Genomic DNA, 16,206 nt, shown 5'->3' on the forward strand with positions numbered 1-16,206 from the left:
AGAGGCTCCCTCCACCATGAATTGGTCCAAACTGGGTTTTTTAGAGGCTCCCTCCACCATGAATTGGTCCAAACTGGGGTTTTTAGAGGCTCCCTCCACCATGAATTTGCCCAAACTGGGCTGTTTAGAGGCTCCCTCCACCATGAATTGGTCCAAATTGGGGTTTTTAGAGGCTCCCTCCACCATGAATTGGTCCAAACTGGGCTGGTTAGAGGCTCCCTCCACCATGAATTGGTCCAAATTGGGGTTTTTAGAGGCTCCCTCCACCATGAATTGGTCCAAACTGGGCTGTTTAGAGGCTCCCTCCACCATGAATTGGTCCAAACTGGGGTTTTTAGAGGCTCCCTCCACCATGAATTGGTCCAAACTGGGCTGGTTAGAGGCTCCCTCCACCATGAATTGGTCCAAACTGGGTTTTTTAGAGGCTCCCTCCACCATGAATTGGTCCAAACTGGGGTTTTTAGAGGCTCCCTCCACCATGAATTGGTCCAAACTGGGGTTTTTAGAGGCTCCCTCCACCATGAATTGGTCCAAACTGGGGTTTTTAGAGGCTCCCTCCACCATGAATTTGCCCAAACTGGGCTGTTTAGAGGCTCCCTCCACCATGAATTGGTCCAAACTGGGTTTTTTAGAGGCTCCCTCCACCATGAATTGGTCCAAACTGGGGTTTTTAGAGACTCCCTCCACCATGAATTGGTCCAAACTGGGTTTTTTAGAGGCTCCCTCCACCATGAATTGGTCCAAACTGGGGTTTTTAGAGGCTCCCTCCACCATGAATTTGCCCAAACTGGGCTGTTTAGAGGCTCCCTCCACCATGAATTGGTCCAAATTGGGGTTTTTAGAGGCTCCCTCCACCATGAATTGGTCCAAACTGGGCTGGTTAGAGGCTCCCTCCACCATGAATTGGTCCAAATTGGGGTTTTTAGAGGCTCCCTCCACCATGAATTGGTCCAAACTGGGCTGTTTAGAGGCTCCCTCCACCATGAATTGGTCCAAACTGGGGTTTTTAGAGGCTCCCTCCACCATGAATTGGTCCAAACTGGGCTGGTTAGAGGCTCCCTCCACCATGAATTGGTCCAAACTGGGTTTTTTAGAGGCTCCCTCCACCATGAATTGGTCCAAACTGGGGTTTTTAGAGGCTCCCTCCACCATGAATTGGTCCAAACTGGGGTTTTTAGAGGCTCCCTCCACCATGAATTGGTCCAAACTGGGGTTTTTAGAGGCTCCCTCCACCATGAATTTGCCCAAACTGGGCTGTTTAGAGGCTCCCTCCACCATGAATTGGTCCAAACTGGGTTTTTTAGAGGCTCCCTCCACCATGAATTGGTCCAAACTGGGGTTTTTAGAGACTCCCTCCACCATGAATTGGTCCAAACTGGGGTTTTTAGAGGCTCCCTCCACCATGAATTTGCCCAAACTGGGCTGTTTAGAGGCTCCCTCCACCATGAATTGGTCCAAATTGGGGTTTTTAGAGGCTCCCTCCACCATGAATTGGTCCAAACTGGGGTTTTTAGAGGCTCCCTCCACCATGAATTTGCCCAAACTGGGCTGTTTAGAAGCTCCCTCCAGCATGAATTGGTCCAAACTGGGGTTTTTAGAGGCTCCCTCCACCATGAATTGGTCCAAACTGGGGTTTTTAGAGGCTCCCTCCACCATGAATTGGTCCAAACTGGGGTTTTTAGAGGCTCCCTCCACCATGAATTGGTCCAAACTGGGCTGGTTAGAGGCTCCCTCCACCATGAATTTGCCCAAACTGGGCTGTTTAGAGGCTCCCTCCACCATGAATTGGTCCAAACGGGGGTTTTTAGAGGCTCCCTCCACCATGAATTTGCCCAAACTGGGCTGGTTAGAGGCTCCCTCCACCATGAATTTGCCCAAACTGGGCTGTTTAGAGGCTCCCTCCACCATGAATTGGTCCAAACTGGGCTGTTTAGAGGCTCCCTCCACCATGAATTGGTCCAAACTGGGTTTTTTAGAGGCTCCCTCCACCATGAATTTGCCCAACCTCTGCTGGTTAGAGGCTCAATCCACCCTGATTTTCAAAACAAATGTTGGTGCCAACCTCAACTTACTACAAGGGCCAAATTCACTGCTGGTGACAAGCTCTCCTCACTGCAAGTGCCAAATACACATGTTTCAAGGTGTTTTCCTACTGTCAGAGAGGTGGTATTGAGTGTGTAAAGTGTGTAGTTGTTAGGCTGTGATGTTGGGGTAATAGAGGGTCTTTGGTGTGTTAGATGCCCCCAGACATGCTTCCCCTGCTGTCCCAGTGTCATTCCAGAGGTGTTGGCATCATTTCCTGTGGTGTCATAGTGGACTTGGTGACCCTCCAGACACGGATTTGGGTTTCCCCCTTAACGAGTATATGTTCCCCATAGACTATAATGGGGTTCGAAACCCGTTCGAACACACGAACATTGAGCGGCTGTTCGATTCGAATTTCGAACCTCGAACATTTTAGTGTTCGCTCATCTCTAATAAAGACATTAGACCATCAAGTCCCTCTTCTTCCATTTTCAACCAAGCCGACTGACCATCTATCACAACGTTTTCTTCAAATTCTATCCACAATATGGGCTAATTTTATGTAAAATAAAGCAGTACCAACCACAGAAGGCATTTCCTACCTAACAGGATACTTTTCTGAGAATTTGTAATGTTAAAATGCATTAAAACAAAGTGCCAAAAGTGTATGGTTAAATGGAAGTTTGTATCCACTGCCTACCAGCTGTATTCCCATAGACAAGCATGTTACTTTGATTTGTCTTAAGGGGCGCTCACACTACCATTGGATGTTTGAACATGTGATAGATTTGGTGAAAACGGACAATAACAGATAACAGATTGAAATCAATGGGATTTTTAACAGGTTATGACAGATGTGTTAGTGTCTATTGTTAACATGTTTTAATGGCTGTTAGCAACGTACACTAGTAACGGTAGTGTAAATGCCCCCTTAAGCTAAGGCCACACGTTGTGGAAAAGCTGCTTTTTTTGTTGCAGATTTTGCTGTGATTTTATGAGCCAAAGCCAGTAGCAGCTGCTAAATGAATGGTAAATGTATAAGAAGTACTTACTTTGGCACAAAAAAACACAGCAAAATCTGCAACAAAAGAAGCAGCTTTTCTGCAACATGGTGCCTAAGCCTTAGGCTAAGGTCCCACGGGACATCCCGCCGCAATAAAGCGCTGAGGGGAAAATCGCGGCTGCAACGCATCGCGATTAGGGTTGAGCCGATCTTGACTTTTAAGGATCGATTTTAAAATCCGATTTCCTATCATTTTTCATTCGAACCCGATCTCGATCCCAATTCTGATCCCAATGCAAGTCAATGGGATATTTTTATTAATCGGAGATCAGATTTTAAAAGCAATCCTATTCACTATACAGCATGGAATCTAACAATTGTGTAGTGAATCACTAAAGTAGCCAGAGGATTTTTTTTTTTAATCCTCTGGCTACTTAGTCCCCCCTGGTTTCCACTTACCTGCAGAGATGGCTGGTCCGGTGCTTGGTGTGTTCTCCTTCTTCCTCTCGCTGCCGCTCCACGCTGTTCTTCTCGCTTCACCGCCCCCTCCCTGCCAGGTTAGGAGTCTGGGCAGGTTAGGAGAGTGTGGGCGGGTACTCGGAGGGGAGACGTCACGGCTCCCCGCCCTGTACCTGCCCACACTCTCCTAAGCCACAATCCCCGCCTTCCTAGCTCTTTAAACACTAAGGAGGCGGGGCAGCGAGAAAACCACTGTGGAGCGGCAGCAAGAGGCAGAAGGAAAACACACCGGGCACCGGACCAGCCATCTCTGGAGGTGAGTAGCTACTACAGATGTTTAGTTTAGTCTCCCATTAGAATGAATGGAGGCAGCCGGCATGCAGGGGGTTAAGGCTGTGTGTCTGCTGCTTCCATTCATTCCTATGGACCTGCAGCGGAGCCTTCACACTGAGTATACAGTGTATACTCAGTGTGAAGGCTAAGCAAAGCATTGTGGGAAAAGATCACCGATCTTGATCCCACCTAAAAAGATCAACCCTAATCGCGATTCTCCCCGCAGTGCTTTAGGCTAAAGCCCCACATTGCAGAAACGCAGCTTTTTTTGTTGCAGATTTTGCTGCAGTTTTTTCAGCCAAAATCAGGTGTGGATTGAGCAGAAGGTAGAAGTATAAGAGCTTCCTATATATTTTCCATTCCTTTTGTAGCCATTCTTGGCTTTGGCTCAAAAAACCGCAACAAAATCTGCAACAAAAAAAAAGCTGCATTTCCGCAATGTGGGGCCTTTGCCATAAGTCTTCAATTTTCCACCATGGACTTTGTTACAATTATACCTTTGGGGAAGCCGCTGACATTTCCGCAGGTATAATTGAAATGCTGCGATTTCCAAAATCGTGCCATGTCCGCACTGTTTTTTTTTTTACCACAAAGTGGGCATAGGATTCGCTAGAATCCCATTCACTTTGCCATTACTGTAAAATTCCACAAATTGTGGCATCTTTGCCCCTTGGGGCCTGAGAGAGCTAAAAATGAACTAGATAGATCCCTGGGATTCCTGACTGTGTCATACACAATGTTTTTAGCTCATTTATATTCTAATTTGTAACAAATTTATTCCACCCAAAGCAATTCTTGGGACTGAACCACCTGAACCTGAAACAAAACAAATCTTCAGAGGGTTATCCATCTTCATTTGCCATATCTATTGCCCTCTGTCTTACTGCACACCACTACACTGATGCTTTCCAAGGCTTCACATTAGTTTTGATGAATTTAAAGTAACACTGAGCAAATTGATTCTTACATTTTATTATATGGATTGGCAAATGCAGTGAATCATATCAGCAAGATCACTACCTTTATAAACAAGGTGAGTCAGGGCTGAAAGAAATACATATTTCATACTGTTACCCTCCAATCTATAAGACAATTACAGGTCTCCGTGTATGCTGACCTGAATTCTGTATTAGGAGCTGTACTAGAAAAAAACATAAGGGATCTATATTTATTGCAGCACTCCCTGAAATGGTATGAACCCACATCATAAATAACAATAAAAGTATATACGTTAGAATCAATTTTATGGCAAATGTCTTACCTCTCCATTGCAGTAACAGTAGATTATTGATACAAAAAAACCCTAGGTGGGAATAAAACAAAATCATTATTAGTAAGGAAATATAATTTGAGCTTCCAATCAATCATTTTTTTTTTTTACATATTTAGTAGTATTCGTCATATTTGTTGCAGCAGTCATTTTGGACGATAAATCTGAAACTGAATGGTGAATGTGTTTTGTCTCCATGCCCCTTTGAATACAGAAAATGGAGCCTGTAATTTTGCCCTAACCCCCAAAGATCAGCTGTTTGAAGTGATATTGGTTCTCCATGAGTATTGTTTCTACTATACAGGATATGTGATGTCACATTTATCAGTCTCTTTACAGCTCAGTCCCATTCAAATGAGTAGTAATCTCAAGCATAGTCCAAGACAAGTGAAGCAGCCGTAGTGCTTCTCTTAATTATGTGATATCAGACCCCTGTCAATCTCTATTTGCTCATCTGTATTCACTATTAGAGATGAGCGAACACTAAAATGTTCAGGGTTCGAAATCCGATTCGAACAGCCGCACACTGTTCGACTGGGTTTCGAACCCCATTATAGTCTATGGGGGGAAATGCTTGTTTCAGGGGTACGCAACATTTGATCAAATTCTACTTACCAAGTCCATGAGTGACGGTCTGGCTGGATTCTTCTCCCTGCACAGCGTCCCCGCATCCTCTTCCGGCCTTGAATTCACTATGCTAGGCATCGGGCCTGGGCAGAGCCGACTGTGCATGCCCGCACTACAAGCAGACATGTGCAGTCGGCTCTGCCCAGGCCCGATGCCTGGCAGAGTGAATTCAGAGCCGGAAGAGGACGTGGGGAAACTGCATAGGGAGAAGACTTCTAAAGGTAGGAGAAGAACCAGCGTTGATTGGCAATGTATAGCATCAGTGGCGTAACTAGGAATGGCGGGGCCCCGTGGCGAACTTTTGACATGGGGCCCCCCCGACACCGAAGATCTCGACCGAGTCCCTCCTACGCATTCCTGCGCGCTCTATTATGTTCCATAGTGGCCCCTGCACACAGTATTATGTCCCATAGTGGCCCCTGCACACAGTATTATCCCCCATAGTGGCCCCTGCACACAGTATTATACCCAATAGTGGCCCCTGCACACAGTATTATACCCAATAGTGGCCCCTGCACACAGTATTATACCCAATAGTGGCCCCTGCACACAGTATTATACCCAATAGTGGCCACTGCACACAGTATTATGTCCCTTAGTGGCCCCTACAGGACTAAATACTGTCACGTCACCCGCTGACTGCTATACCAGGACAAATTGTGGATAAAAAATCTGGCCCTGTGCATTACAATTTAGTAACTCCATCTGCCTCATATTAATAGCAGTTAACCCCATCATCTCCCTCCCTCCCATATCAGTAACTCTTATGGTGAGGCAAACAGGGGTTAATGTGAGGGAGATGATGGGGTTAACTGCTATTAATATGAGGCACATGGAGTTACTAAAACACAAGTAATCCCCCCCATATGCCTGACATTAATAAGTAACCCCAGTACGTACCTGTGTAGCTTTAGTTTCATTTTCCTTCTTCCTTTCTTCCTCCAGTGCAGGACGGACAGCAGGAGCTCGGCAGGGATAAGCCCCGCCTCCTCCTCTCATTGGTGGGCAGAGGACAGCAGAGAAAGGGAGGGGGGAGAGAGGGGGAACGTCCTGCAGCGCTGACAGGAGCCAGAGCTGCAGCTCCTGTGTCTCACCTGTGTGTTGCTGCAGCTTCGGGGCCCCCTGTTGGTGGAAAGTATTCCACCAACAGGGGGCCCGATCATTATACTCGGGGGTCCGAAAAGACCTCCAAGAATAATGATAGCAGCTGTCGCCGGGCCCCTAATGTTCCGGGCCCTGTGGCAGCTGCTACCGCTGCTATGGTGGTAGTTACGCCACTGTATAGCATTCTGCCAATCAACGCTGGTTCTGCATCGAATCTTAACTTCGAACAGCTAGTAGTACTTGATCGAGTACGAGTATTTCGAATACCGTAGTATTCGATCGAACACCTACTCGATCGAGTACTACTCGCTCATCTCTATTCACTATCACTAGGTATTCACGTATATGTTTCGAAAAAAAAAATCTAATGATGCCCATTGATGCGATAAGAGATTGCCAGATAAAGATGGGAGATAATAAGATGACAGAATTATCAATATGAGGCAGTCACAGCCATATTTTATAGTCACTGCAAAACGAATCCCATCCACACATTGCAGAAAAATTCACACAGCCAAAACGCTGTGATTTCCAAAACTGTCATGGTTTTGGAAATTGCAGCATGTCAATTATAGCAGCGATTTTTTCCTGTGGCCCGCTACATAGGGCCTTAGCCTTTAGTAGATTTATAGACAGCTGGTTGTTAATTTATGGGTCATGTTTTCACTGAGTAATCTGTAAAGCATAGAGTGAAGACAGGACGTTTCCTCTGTTGAATACCATTGCAAAAGCCGCTTCATTTTGGGCAAATAAAATCCACTGCTGTTTTAGTACAATAGAAAATTTGAGCAGCAGACATATTCCTTGTAGACATAACTTTGATGTTTATTAAGGCTAAAGCTAGAGTCACACAACTGAGTTTCACCTGTGAAACTCTGTCCATGTATTTTCTAGCCTGAACATCATGCCAGGAGGGGGACTCCTACCATAATAGTTATCTATACTGCTAAGGGTTGGTTCACATTTGCGTTGGTATTCCATCCAGGGGAGTCCGCATGGGGAGCCCCCCGAACGGAATACCAAACGCAATTGCAAGCGCTGTGCAGTAAAAGCACACGGTTGCAGCTTTGCAAATCGCAGCATGTCAATTATATCTACGGAAACGCTGGCGGCTTTCCTTTAGATATAATGTTAAGAGAAAGTCCGCAGAGGAAAACTCTGTGAACTTTCTCTTAAAAGCGCTGCAGAAATAACTGAAATGTGATCACGCAGCGGTTCTTCCCGCAGAGCTTTATCACTGCATTTAAGGCCCGTGGGGCCTTAGCCTAACATTTGGGTTTCCATCCTTTGGATCTGCTTGGGGACCCGAAAAACAAAAACCCTATCCGCTCAACAAGCAGTTACCCACAGAAATTCACGGACCCCATAGACTATAATGGGGTCCGTTGTGTTTCTGACAGTTTGATACTGAAATTGGTGGAGAGAAAAGTCCTGCTTTTCTCTCCTCCTATTTAAAGCAGATGTAGAGCGGAGCTCCAAATGCTAATGTGAACCTAGCGTAAGGCTATACAAAGATATTCTCTAGCACTATGGATGGGACTTCATTACTTGTGGTTGTCCCTATCAGTACTATACTATATACTAAGAGACTGCATTTAGTTCCAAAGGACCAGGAAAAATGTCCTGGTCAGGAAGTGTTTCATTACTAACTGCATGCTTTCCTATATAGAGTAATCAGTAGCACATTTTACCATGCATTTCAGGTAAGTAACCCATTTGTACTAAATATACTAGATTAGGTTTTAATTTAATGGCCATGACCTTACAGCAGAAATGCATAGTAATCTGAGCAAGACGTTACTGCAATTAAAAAAATCAAGCAGATATTAAAGGAAAAAAGCACCGTACATGCCACCGCAGAGCCTCAAACCACCCAAAACTACCAGCCTGGATGTCTCCCATGTTTAAATCAATGTTGAATTGAGAATTATAGCAAGGGTTAAGCAAGGTCAAGTATGGTAGCAATAAACAAACCATGCTTTTCTTTAGCTCTTACTAGCATGTGGCTATATTGTCATATATTCATAGAATTCATCCTCTGTTACAAACTGTATGACAATAACAGTGGCGTAACTAGGAATGGCGGGGCCCCGTGGCGAACTTTTGACATGGGGCCCCCCCTCCCCAAACCGATGCCGAAGACCTCGACTGACCCCCTCCTCCGCACTCTATTATGTCCCTTAGTAAGCCCTGCACACAGTATTATCCCCAATAGTGTCCCCTGCACACAGTATTAACCCCTATAGTGTCCCCTGCACACACAGTATTAACCCCTATAATGTCCCCTGCACACACAGTATTAACCCCTATAGTGTCCCCTGCACACACAGTATTAACCCCTATAGTGTCCAATGCACACACAGTATTAACCCCTATAGTGTCCCCTGCACACACAGTATTAACCCCTATAGTGTCCCCTGCACACACAGTATTAACCCCTATAGTGTCCCCTGCACACACAGTATTAACCCCTATAGTGTCCCCTGCACACACAGTATTAACCCCTATAGTGTCCAATGCACACACAGTATTAACCCCTATAGTGTCCAATGCACACAGTATTATCCCCCATAGTGTCCCCTGCACACACAGTATTTACCCCTATAGTGTCCCCTGCACACACAGTATTATTAACCCCTATAGTTTCCAATGCACACACAGTAATAACCCCTATAGTGTCCCCTACACACAGTATTAACCCCTATAGTGTCCCCTGCACACACAGTATTATTAACCCCTATAGTGTCCAATGCACACACAGTATTAACCCCTATAGTGTCCAATGCACACACAGTATTATTAACCCCTATAGTGCCCCTGCACACACAGTATTATCCCCCATAGTGTCCCCATATGTCCCACTGTGGACACCTATAAACATTTATTATACTCTGGGGTCTGAAAAGACCCCAGAGTATAATAATCGGAGACCCGGGGGATTAAAACCATTAAAAGAACAGAGACAGTTGCTTACCTGTTCCTGTCGGCTGTCCTGTCCGCTCTTGTCCAGCTTTAATGACGTCAGACGTCACATGACCTGGGAAGCTGGCCTGGGTCATGTGACGTCAGAGACGTCAGACACAAATGACGGAGGCCTGGCAGGATCGCGGAGAGGTAAGTAACACTGTTTTTTATGTTACCTTACCCCTCCCGGTGCGCCGATCATTATACTCGGGGGTCTGCAAAGACCCCCGAGTATAATGATAGCCTCTGTGGGCCCCGCGGTGTCACTTGCCGATCCCGGCCCAGCCAGGATCGGCAAGTGAATGGGGCCCGTAACGGACTTTTTTTAAAAAAAAAAAAAAACGCAGCGGTAGCGGCTGTCACCGGGCCCCCTAATGGCCCGGGCCCTGTGGCAGCTGCTACTGCTGCTACCACGGTAGTTACGCCCCTGGACAATAACAATATTAAGATTAGACAACACAATGTTCTACACTCCTACCTGCCCTCTGAACTCCCCTATTAACAATAAAATTGCAAAGTAAAAACTATACAAGGCCAGTTTATAATGGTAGAATTTGTATATAGAATGGATGTATGATACATGGAGGGGATTTACATGGTTACTAATATATATATATATATATATATATATATATATATATATATATATATATATATATCTCCTATTAATATTATAAATGTGAAAGTTTGTGAGTTTGGATGTTTGTGGGTTTGTGAGTTTGGATGTTCGGATGTTTGTTCCTCAATCACGCAAAACCCGCTCGACCGATTTGGCTGAAAGTTTCCACAAACATAGTTAATACACTCGATTGCGCAATAGGCTACTTTTCGTCACAACAGCGCACATATGTTTGTGCCAGGACCCCCACAAAATCCAAACTCACACCACCATCTCTGCAATCTCACACACTTTGGACCATAGCAAGCCACAAAATTCATATTGCCCTCTGGAGCCTAGCCCCTAACCCCACACAATCTCATATACATATACTTTACCACTTTGCCCCTCCCCTTAACGATACTCCAGGAGGTTCACTTTAACGCTCCGGAGCAGACATGTTTGCCGACCCCCACCGCTCTGACAATCCGCGACACCGCCCAACCATGTCAATACCCCTAGGAAGTCTCATAAATGCAAAAAAAAAAGTTTAAAAAAAAAGTAAAAAAAATATAAAAACAAATAAAAAGGATTAAAAATTCAAATCACCCCCCTTTCCCTAGAACACATATAAAAGTAGTTAAAAACTGTGAAACACATACATGTTAGGTATCCCCGCGTCCGAAATCGCCCGCTCTACAAATCTATACAAATATTTTTCCTGTTCGGTAAACGCCGTAGCGGGAAAAATGGTCAAAAGTGCCAAACCGCCGTTTTTTCACTCTTTTGATTCTGATAAAAATTTGAATAAAAAGTGATCAAAGCAATAACATTTCCCGAAAATGTTAGAATTAAAAAGTACACCCGACCCCGCAAAAAAAGACGCCCTATACATCCCTGTACACGCACGTATAAAAAAGTTACGGCTGTCAGAATATGACGACTTTTCAAAAAAAAAAATGTTTTAACACAGTTTTGGATTTTTTTAAGGGGTCAAAATGTAAATAAAACCATATAAATTTGGTATCCCCGGAATCGTAACGAAACACAGAATACAGGGGACATGTCATTTTGGTTGCACAGTGAACGCCGTAAAACCAAAGCCCCTAAGAAAGTCGCAGAAATGCATTTTTTTGTCAAATCCACCCCATTCTGAATTTTTTCCCTGCTTCCCAGTACATTATATAGAATAAATAATGGTGGCATCATGAAGAAAAAATTGTCCCAAGAAAAATTAAGACCTCATATGACTCTGGGAGCAGAGAAATAAAAAAGTTATGGGGCTTAGAAGGAGGGGAGTCAAAAATGAAAAACCAAAATCAAAAAATGCCATCGACGGGAAGGGGTTAACTTCAAATACCTCTGTCCCAAAGTCACTATGTAAAGTTTCTCACAACACCGTATATATAGCAGCTCAAATACAAAGTAACTTCAACACAAAAGTCTCACGTATTCTCTGAATTACAGCAAAAACAAGATACAAAGTTACATTTCATATCCCATACCTTATACACAGTACGAAAACCTTACCCACACCTGTATATACCCACTTCTACAATCACCGCAGACGAAGTCGCGGGTACCAGCTAGTATATATATATATATATATATATATATATATATATATATATATTAACATTTTCGGCAGCTACTTAAATTCTGTACAGTCTCAGACATTTAAAGAGGACCTTTCGCCATGTTGATCAGCTGTAATTCATGTCATTTATCAATAGGTGCCCCTCCATTCCAATGCAATTGGTATTTCTTTCTCCAGCCCCCACCATTCCCGAGCAATTAATGTTTATAGTTTTGGTGCCTGACATGCTATTTAGACTATATACCGTATATACTCGAGTATATGTCGACCCGAATATAAGCCGAGGCCCCTAATTTTACCACAAAAAAACTGGAAAAACTTACTGACTCGAGTATAAGCCTAGGGGGGGGGAGGGGGAATGCAGCAGCTACTGGAAATTTCAAAAATTAAAATAGAGTTTTTGGGTGAAGTAGATGCTGGGTGCTGGGAAAGGGGAGGGGGTGTTTTAGTTGTCTGTCTGCCCCTTCCCTGAGCTTGAGGACTGGGTTTGTTTTACCCCACTTGGAATTCAACCTGGCTGAATATAGGGTATCCACAGTGCTCCTATTAATGCCTGCAGATACCCTATATTCAGTAGACATGGCACTTTCAGACACAGAGATACCTAATGTGTATTATTATTATTGTTTATTTATATTGCACCATTAATTCCATGGTGCTTTACATTTGGGGGTTACATACAATACACAAATTATACAGGTAGATATAATACTAACAATGACGGACTGACAAAACCTTATCTGAGCAATGGAATTAGGGTCTTGCTGTAATTATTTTGAAGAATATGGTTCAATAGAAAGTACACGCATATAAAACATAAGCTACAGCCCAAGGTACACCTTTACTCAAGAAATACCCTTGTACCTCTTCTACCAGTACTGTTTTGCCAAGTCCTGTTGGATACCTTGAAAATTAACAGTTTCCACGTGTAGCCCATCATACTACTGGATATTTATGGGCTTTTTCCTGGGATATCACTTTATTGAACTAGATTCCAGCAAGTAGACATGCACAGACCAGTCCCATTGAATGGAGCTAAAAGTGTTGGCTTTTTTTTTGCTACTGCTTATTGTTTTCTCCAGTAGCCTGTCACTGCTATGTAATCTTTTTTACGTCAATTCCATTTGCCCCATCAGTTGTTAAGAACTGAATTGAAAAAAAAAAATAGAAAATTGGAATATTTCTGCAAGTTTAGCACATCCCTTTACGTGCAAATCTCTTGTTACACACAAGTATAATTACATATCTAATATATTCAGTATGACTGGGAACCTTGTTACAGGCAATATCTTGAATTATGTTGAGTCAATAGACAAGAAAAGAAAGTAAGAAAGAAAGAAATTTTAGAGGTAAATATTAATATCGGAAATACCTGAAACGAGTTGAAGAATAGCTCAAAATGCATTCGAATTTCCCACGCCAAGCCAGTAAATGTGTGTGGCAAGCACACAAATACAATATAATGGACACCAAACACCAAGATGAGAACTAGTGTGGATTTTGCAAGCTTCCTGAGAAAAAAAAATATCACAATATTAACATTATTATTATCAGAAAGAAATAAAATAAAAATATTTTATATATTTTTATATATATATTTTGGGTGAGGCTGCATACGTTGGTATCCAGCACGTAACCTTATGAAGCGCTGCTTACTATGTTCTTTGTTTATATGGCTAAGGCACCACGTAGTGAAATGCAGTAAAAAAGTGGAAGCATGTCACATTTTTTTGCGCAGCATCTTTCATTGCGTTTTTGCAGAGTTTTCCTCTACTGATTTTCTGTTCTTGTTAAACCTATATGGAAAACTTGATATTCAGCGATGTTCAAAAACACAGATGTTTTTTAAAACAAAGCTTTTACGCTGAAGATTTCTTTCTGTATGAATGGGATTAACCAGAATCCTGAATCCAGAATCCTGCTAGTAATGCACTGTCTGTAGTCACTGTAGAGCATATTATTTTTGCAGGCAACTCTATGGAAGATTTGCCGATGTTTGGTACTGCTTTGTATATGCCGTATGTCGCTGATAAAAGGGGCTGAATGATATAGTTATTTAAGTCTCCATGCACACAAACAAGTGTTTTGTTAGTGTATAGAGATGAGCGAACACTGTTCGGATCAGCCGATCCGAACAGCACGCTCCCATAGAAATGAATGGAAGCACCTGTGACGATGACTTTGCCGGCCGGCGTCACAGGTGCTTCCATTCATTTCTATGGGAGCGTGCTGTTCGGATCGGCTGATCCGAACAGTGTTCGCTCATCTCTATTACTGTACTAGCACACAGACCCATTATATTCTAATATATATCTGATTATTAGGAAATGAGGCCCATTATATGGGTATGGTTTCCTTAAGACAAGTACAGTAGTTTGGTAAGAAAACATAAAAGTTTGGAATAATCAGTAACAGAGGTTTATATGGTATAACACGTGTATATCTACTGTAGCATAAAATCCAACAGAAGAGCAGCATTGCAAAATAAGACTTTCCAGGAATTCTTTCTATATTCAGCATGTGAAGGGATCACTTACACCAGTTCTTGTAAAACGTCTTCACTCTCTGTCCAATATCTCTGGAATAAATAACTGGTGGAATTGAACAAGCGATTTCCTGGAAAGCAGTCCTAGCTGAGGTCTCCCTTGAGAATGTATTCATTGATCTTTGTGAAGATGCCATTCACTTGTCCTGTAATCTTGTTAGTATTACCAGTTATAATGTGTTATTACCATAGATATGTTAACATGGTAATAAATTCCATTAAGCCGATTCCCTGAAAGGTTAACTGGAGCTTTTAACATTGACGTTAACAATGAGAAAGTGCAAATGTCTTTTATTGTCTATGTTTAAAGCAACAGTAAATGGTGGACAATAAGATGCTAAAAGACAAGTTAACACTTATATGCCGATTTATCCTTACTAACTTCTACTTGTCACATAACAATGTAAAGAGAAGTTCATTTTATGATCTGAAGTTATACACATTAAATGTGTACAAAGCTAATATTAACCGGTTAAGGACCAGGCCCAGAAGTACATTAAGGACCGGGCCTCTTTTTTCAAAACTGACATGTGTCACTTTAAATGGCAATAACTTTGAGACGCTTTAACTTACACAAGTGATTTTGAAATTGTTTTTTCGTAACACATTATACTTCATGTTAGTGGTAAACACTAATCAATATTTTTGTATTTATTTATAAAAAAACTAGCAAATTTGATGGAAATTTGGAAAAAATTGCAATTTTCAAAATGTGAAATTCTCTGCTTTTCAGGCAGATAGTCATACCATCCAAATACATGAATAAATATTATCTCCCATATCTCTGCTTTATATCGGCATCATCTTTTGATCGTCTTTTAATTCATTTTGGATGTTACAAGGCTTACAAGTGTAACAGCAATTTTCCAGATTTACAAGAAAATTCCTCAAACTAATTTTTTAGGGAACACTTCAGTTCTGAAAGGAATTGTAAAGGCCTATATAATAGAAACCCCCATAAATCACCCCATTTTCAAAACTGCACCCCTCAAATTATTCAAAACAGCATTTGGGATGTTTGTTAACCCTTTAAGCATTTCATAAGAATAAAAATAATATGGAGGTCAAATTTAGACATTTCATTTTTTTTCACTAATACATTCATTTAGACCTAAAATTAACACATTCACAAAGGGTTAAAGGAGAAAATGCATCTCACATTTTGTTATGCAATTTCTCCCATGCACAGAAATACCCCACATGTGGGTGTAAACTGATTTTTGGGCACACGGCAGTGCACGAAAGGGAAGGAGTGACACTGGGTGTTTGAACAGCATATTTTGCTGGAATAATTTTCAGGCACCATGTCACATTTGCAGAGCCCTTAGCGTACCAAAACAATGGAAACCCCCCAAAAGTGACCCCATTTTAGAATCTACACCCCTCACGGAATTCATCAAGGGGTATAGTGAGCATTTAGACCGTACAGTTGTTTCACAGATTTTACTAACATTGGAATGTGTAAAAGAAAAATTACTAAAATGTCACTTTATCCCCAAAGTTTTCATTTTCACAAGGGGTTAAAGGAGTAAAAGCCCCCCAAAGTTTGTTAAACAATTTATCCTGAACACGGCAATACCCCATATGTGGCCATATTCTGCTGTATGGGAACATGGCGGGGCTCAGAATGGAAGGAGCGCTATTTTGCTTTTGGATGGCAGATTTTGCTGGAATAATTTTT

At 42.5% G+C, this 16,206-nt stretch overlaps 1 protein-coding gene across 1 annotated transcript in view; it reads right to left on the reverse strand.

Moving 5' to 3' along the window:
* Positions 1-16,206, reverse strand: part of PTH2R (parathyroid hormone 2 receptor) — a 292,724-nt gene that overhangs the window by 17,195 nt on the left and 259,323 nt on the right. Inside the window, exons 11-12 of the mRNA XM_075284852.1 lie at positions 13,353-13,491; positions 5,082-5,123 (exon numbers count right to left, since the gene is read on the reverse strand). Of these exons, the coding sequence (XP_075140953.1) occupies positions 5,082-5,123; positions 13,353-13,491 (181 nt within the window). The remainder of the gene's footprint in view (positions 1-5,081; positions 5,124-13,352; positions 13,492-16,206) is intronic.

This window comes from Leptodactylus fuscus, chromosome 8 (assembly GCF_031893055.1).
Source record: "Leptodactylus fuscus isolate aLepFus1 chromosome 8, aLepFus1.hap2, whole genome shotgun sequence".
NCBI classification, from domain to species: Eukaryota; Metazoa; Chordata; class Amphibia; order Anura; family Leptodactylidae; genus Leptodactylus; species Leptodactylus fuscus.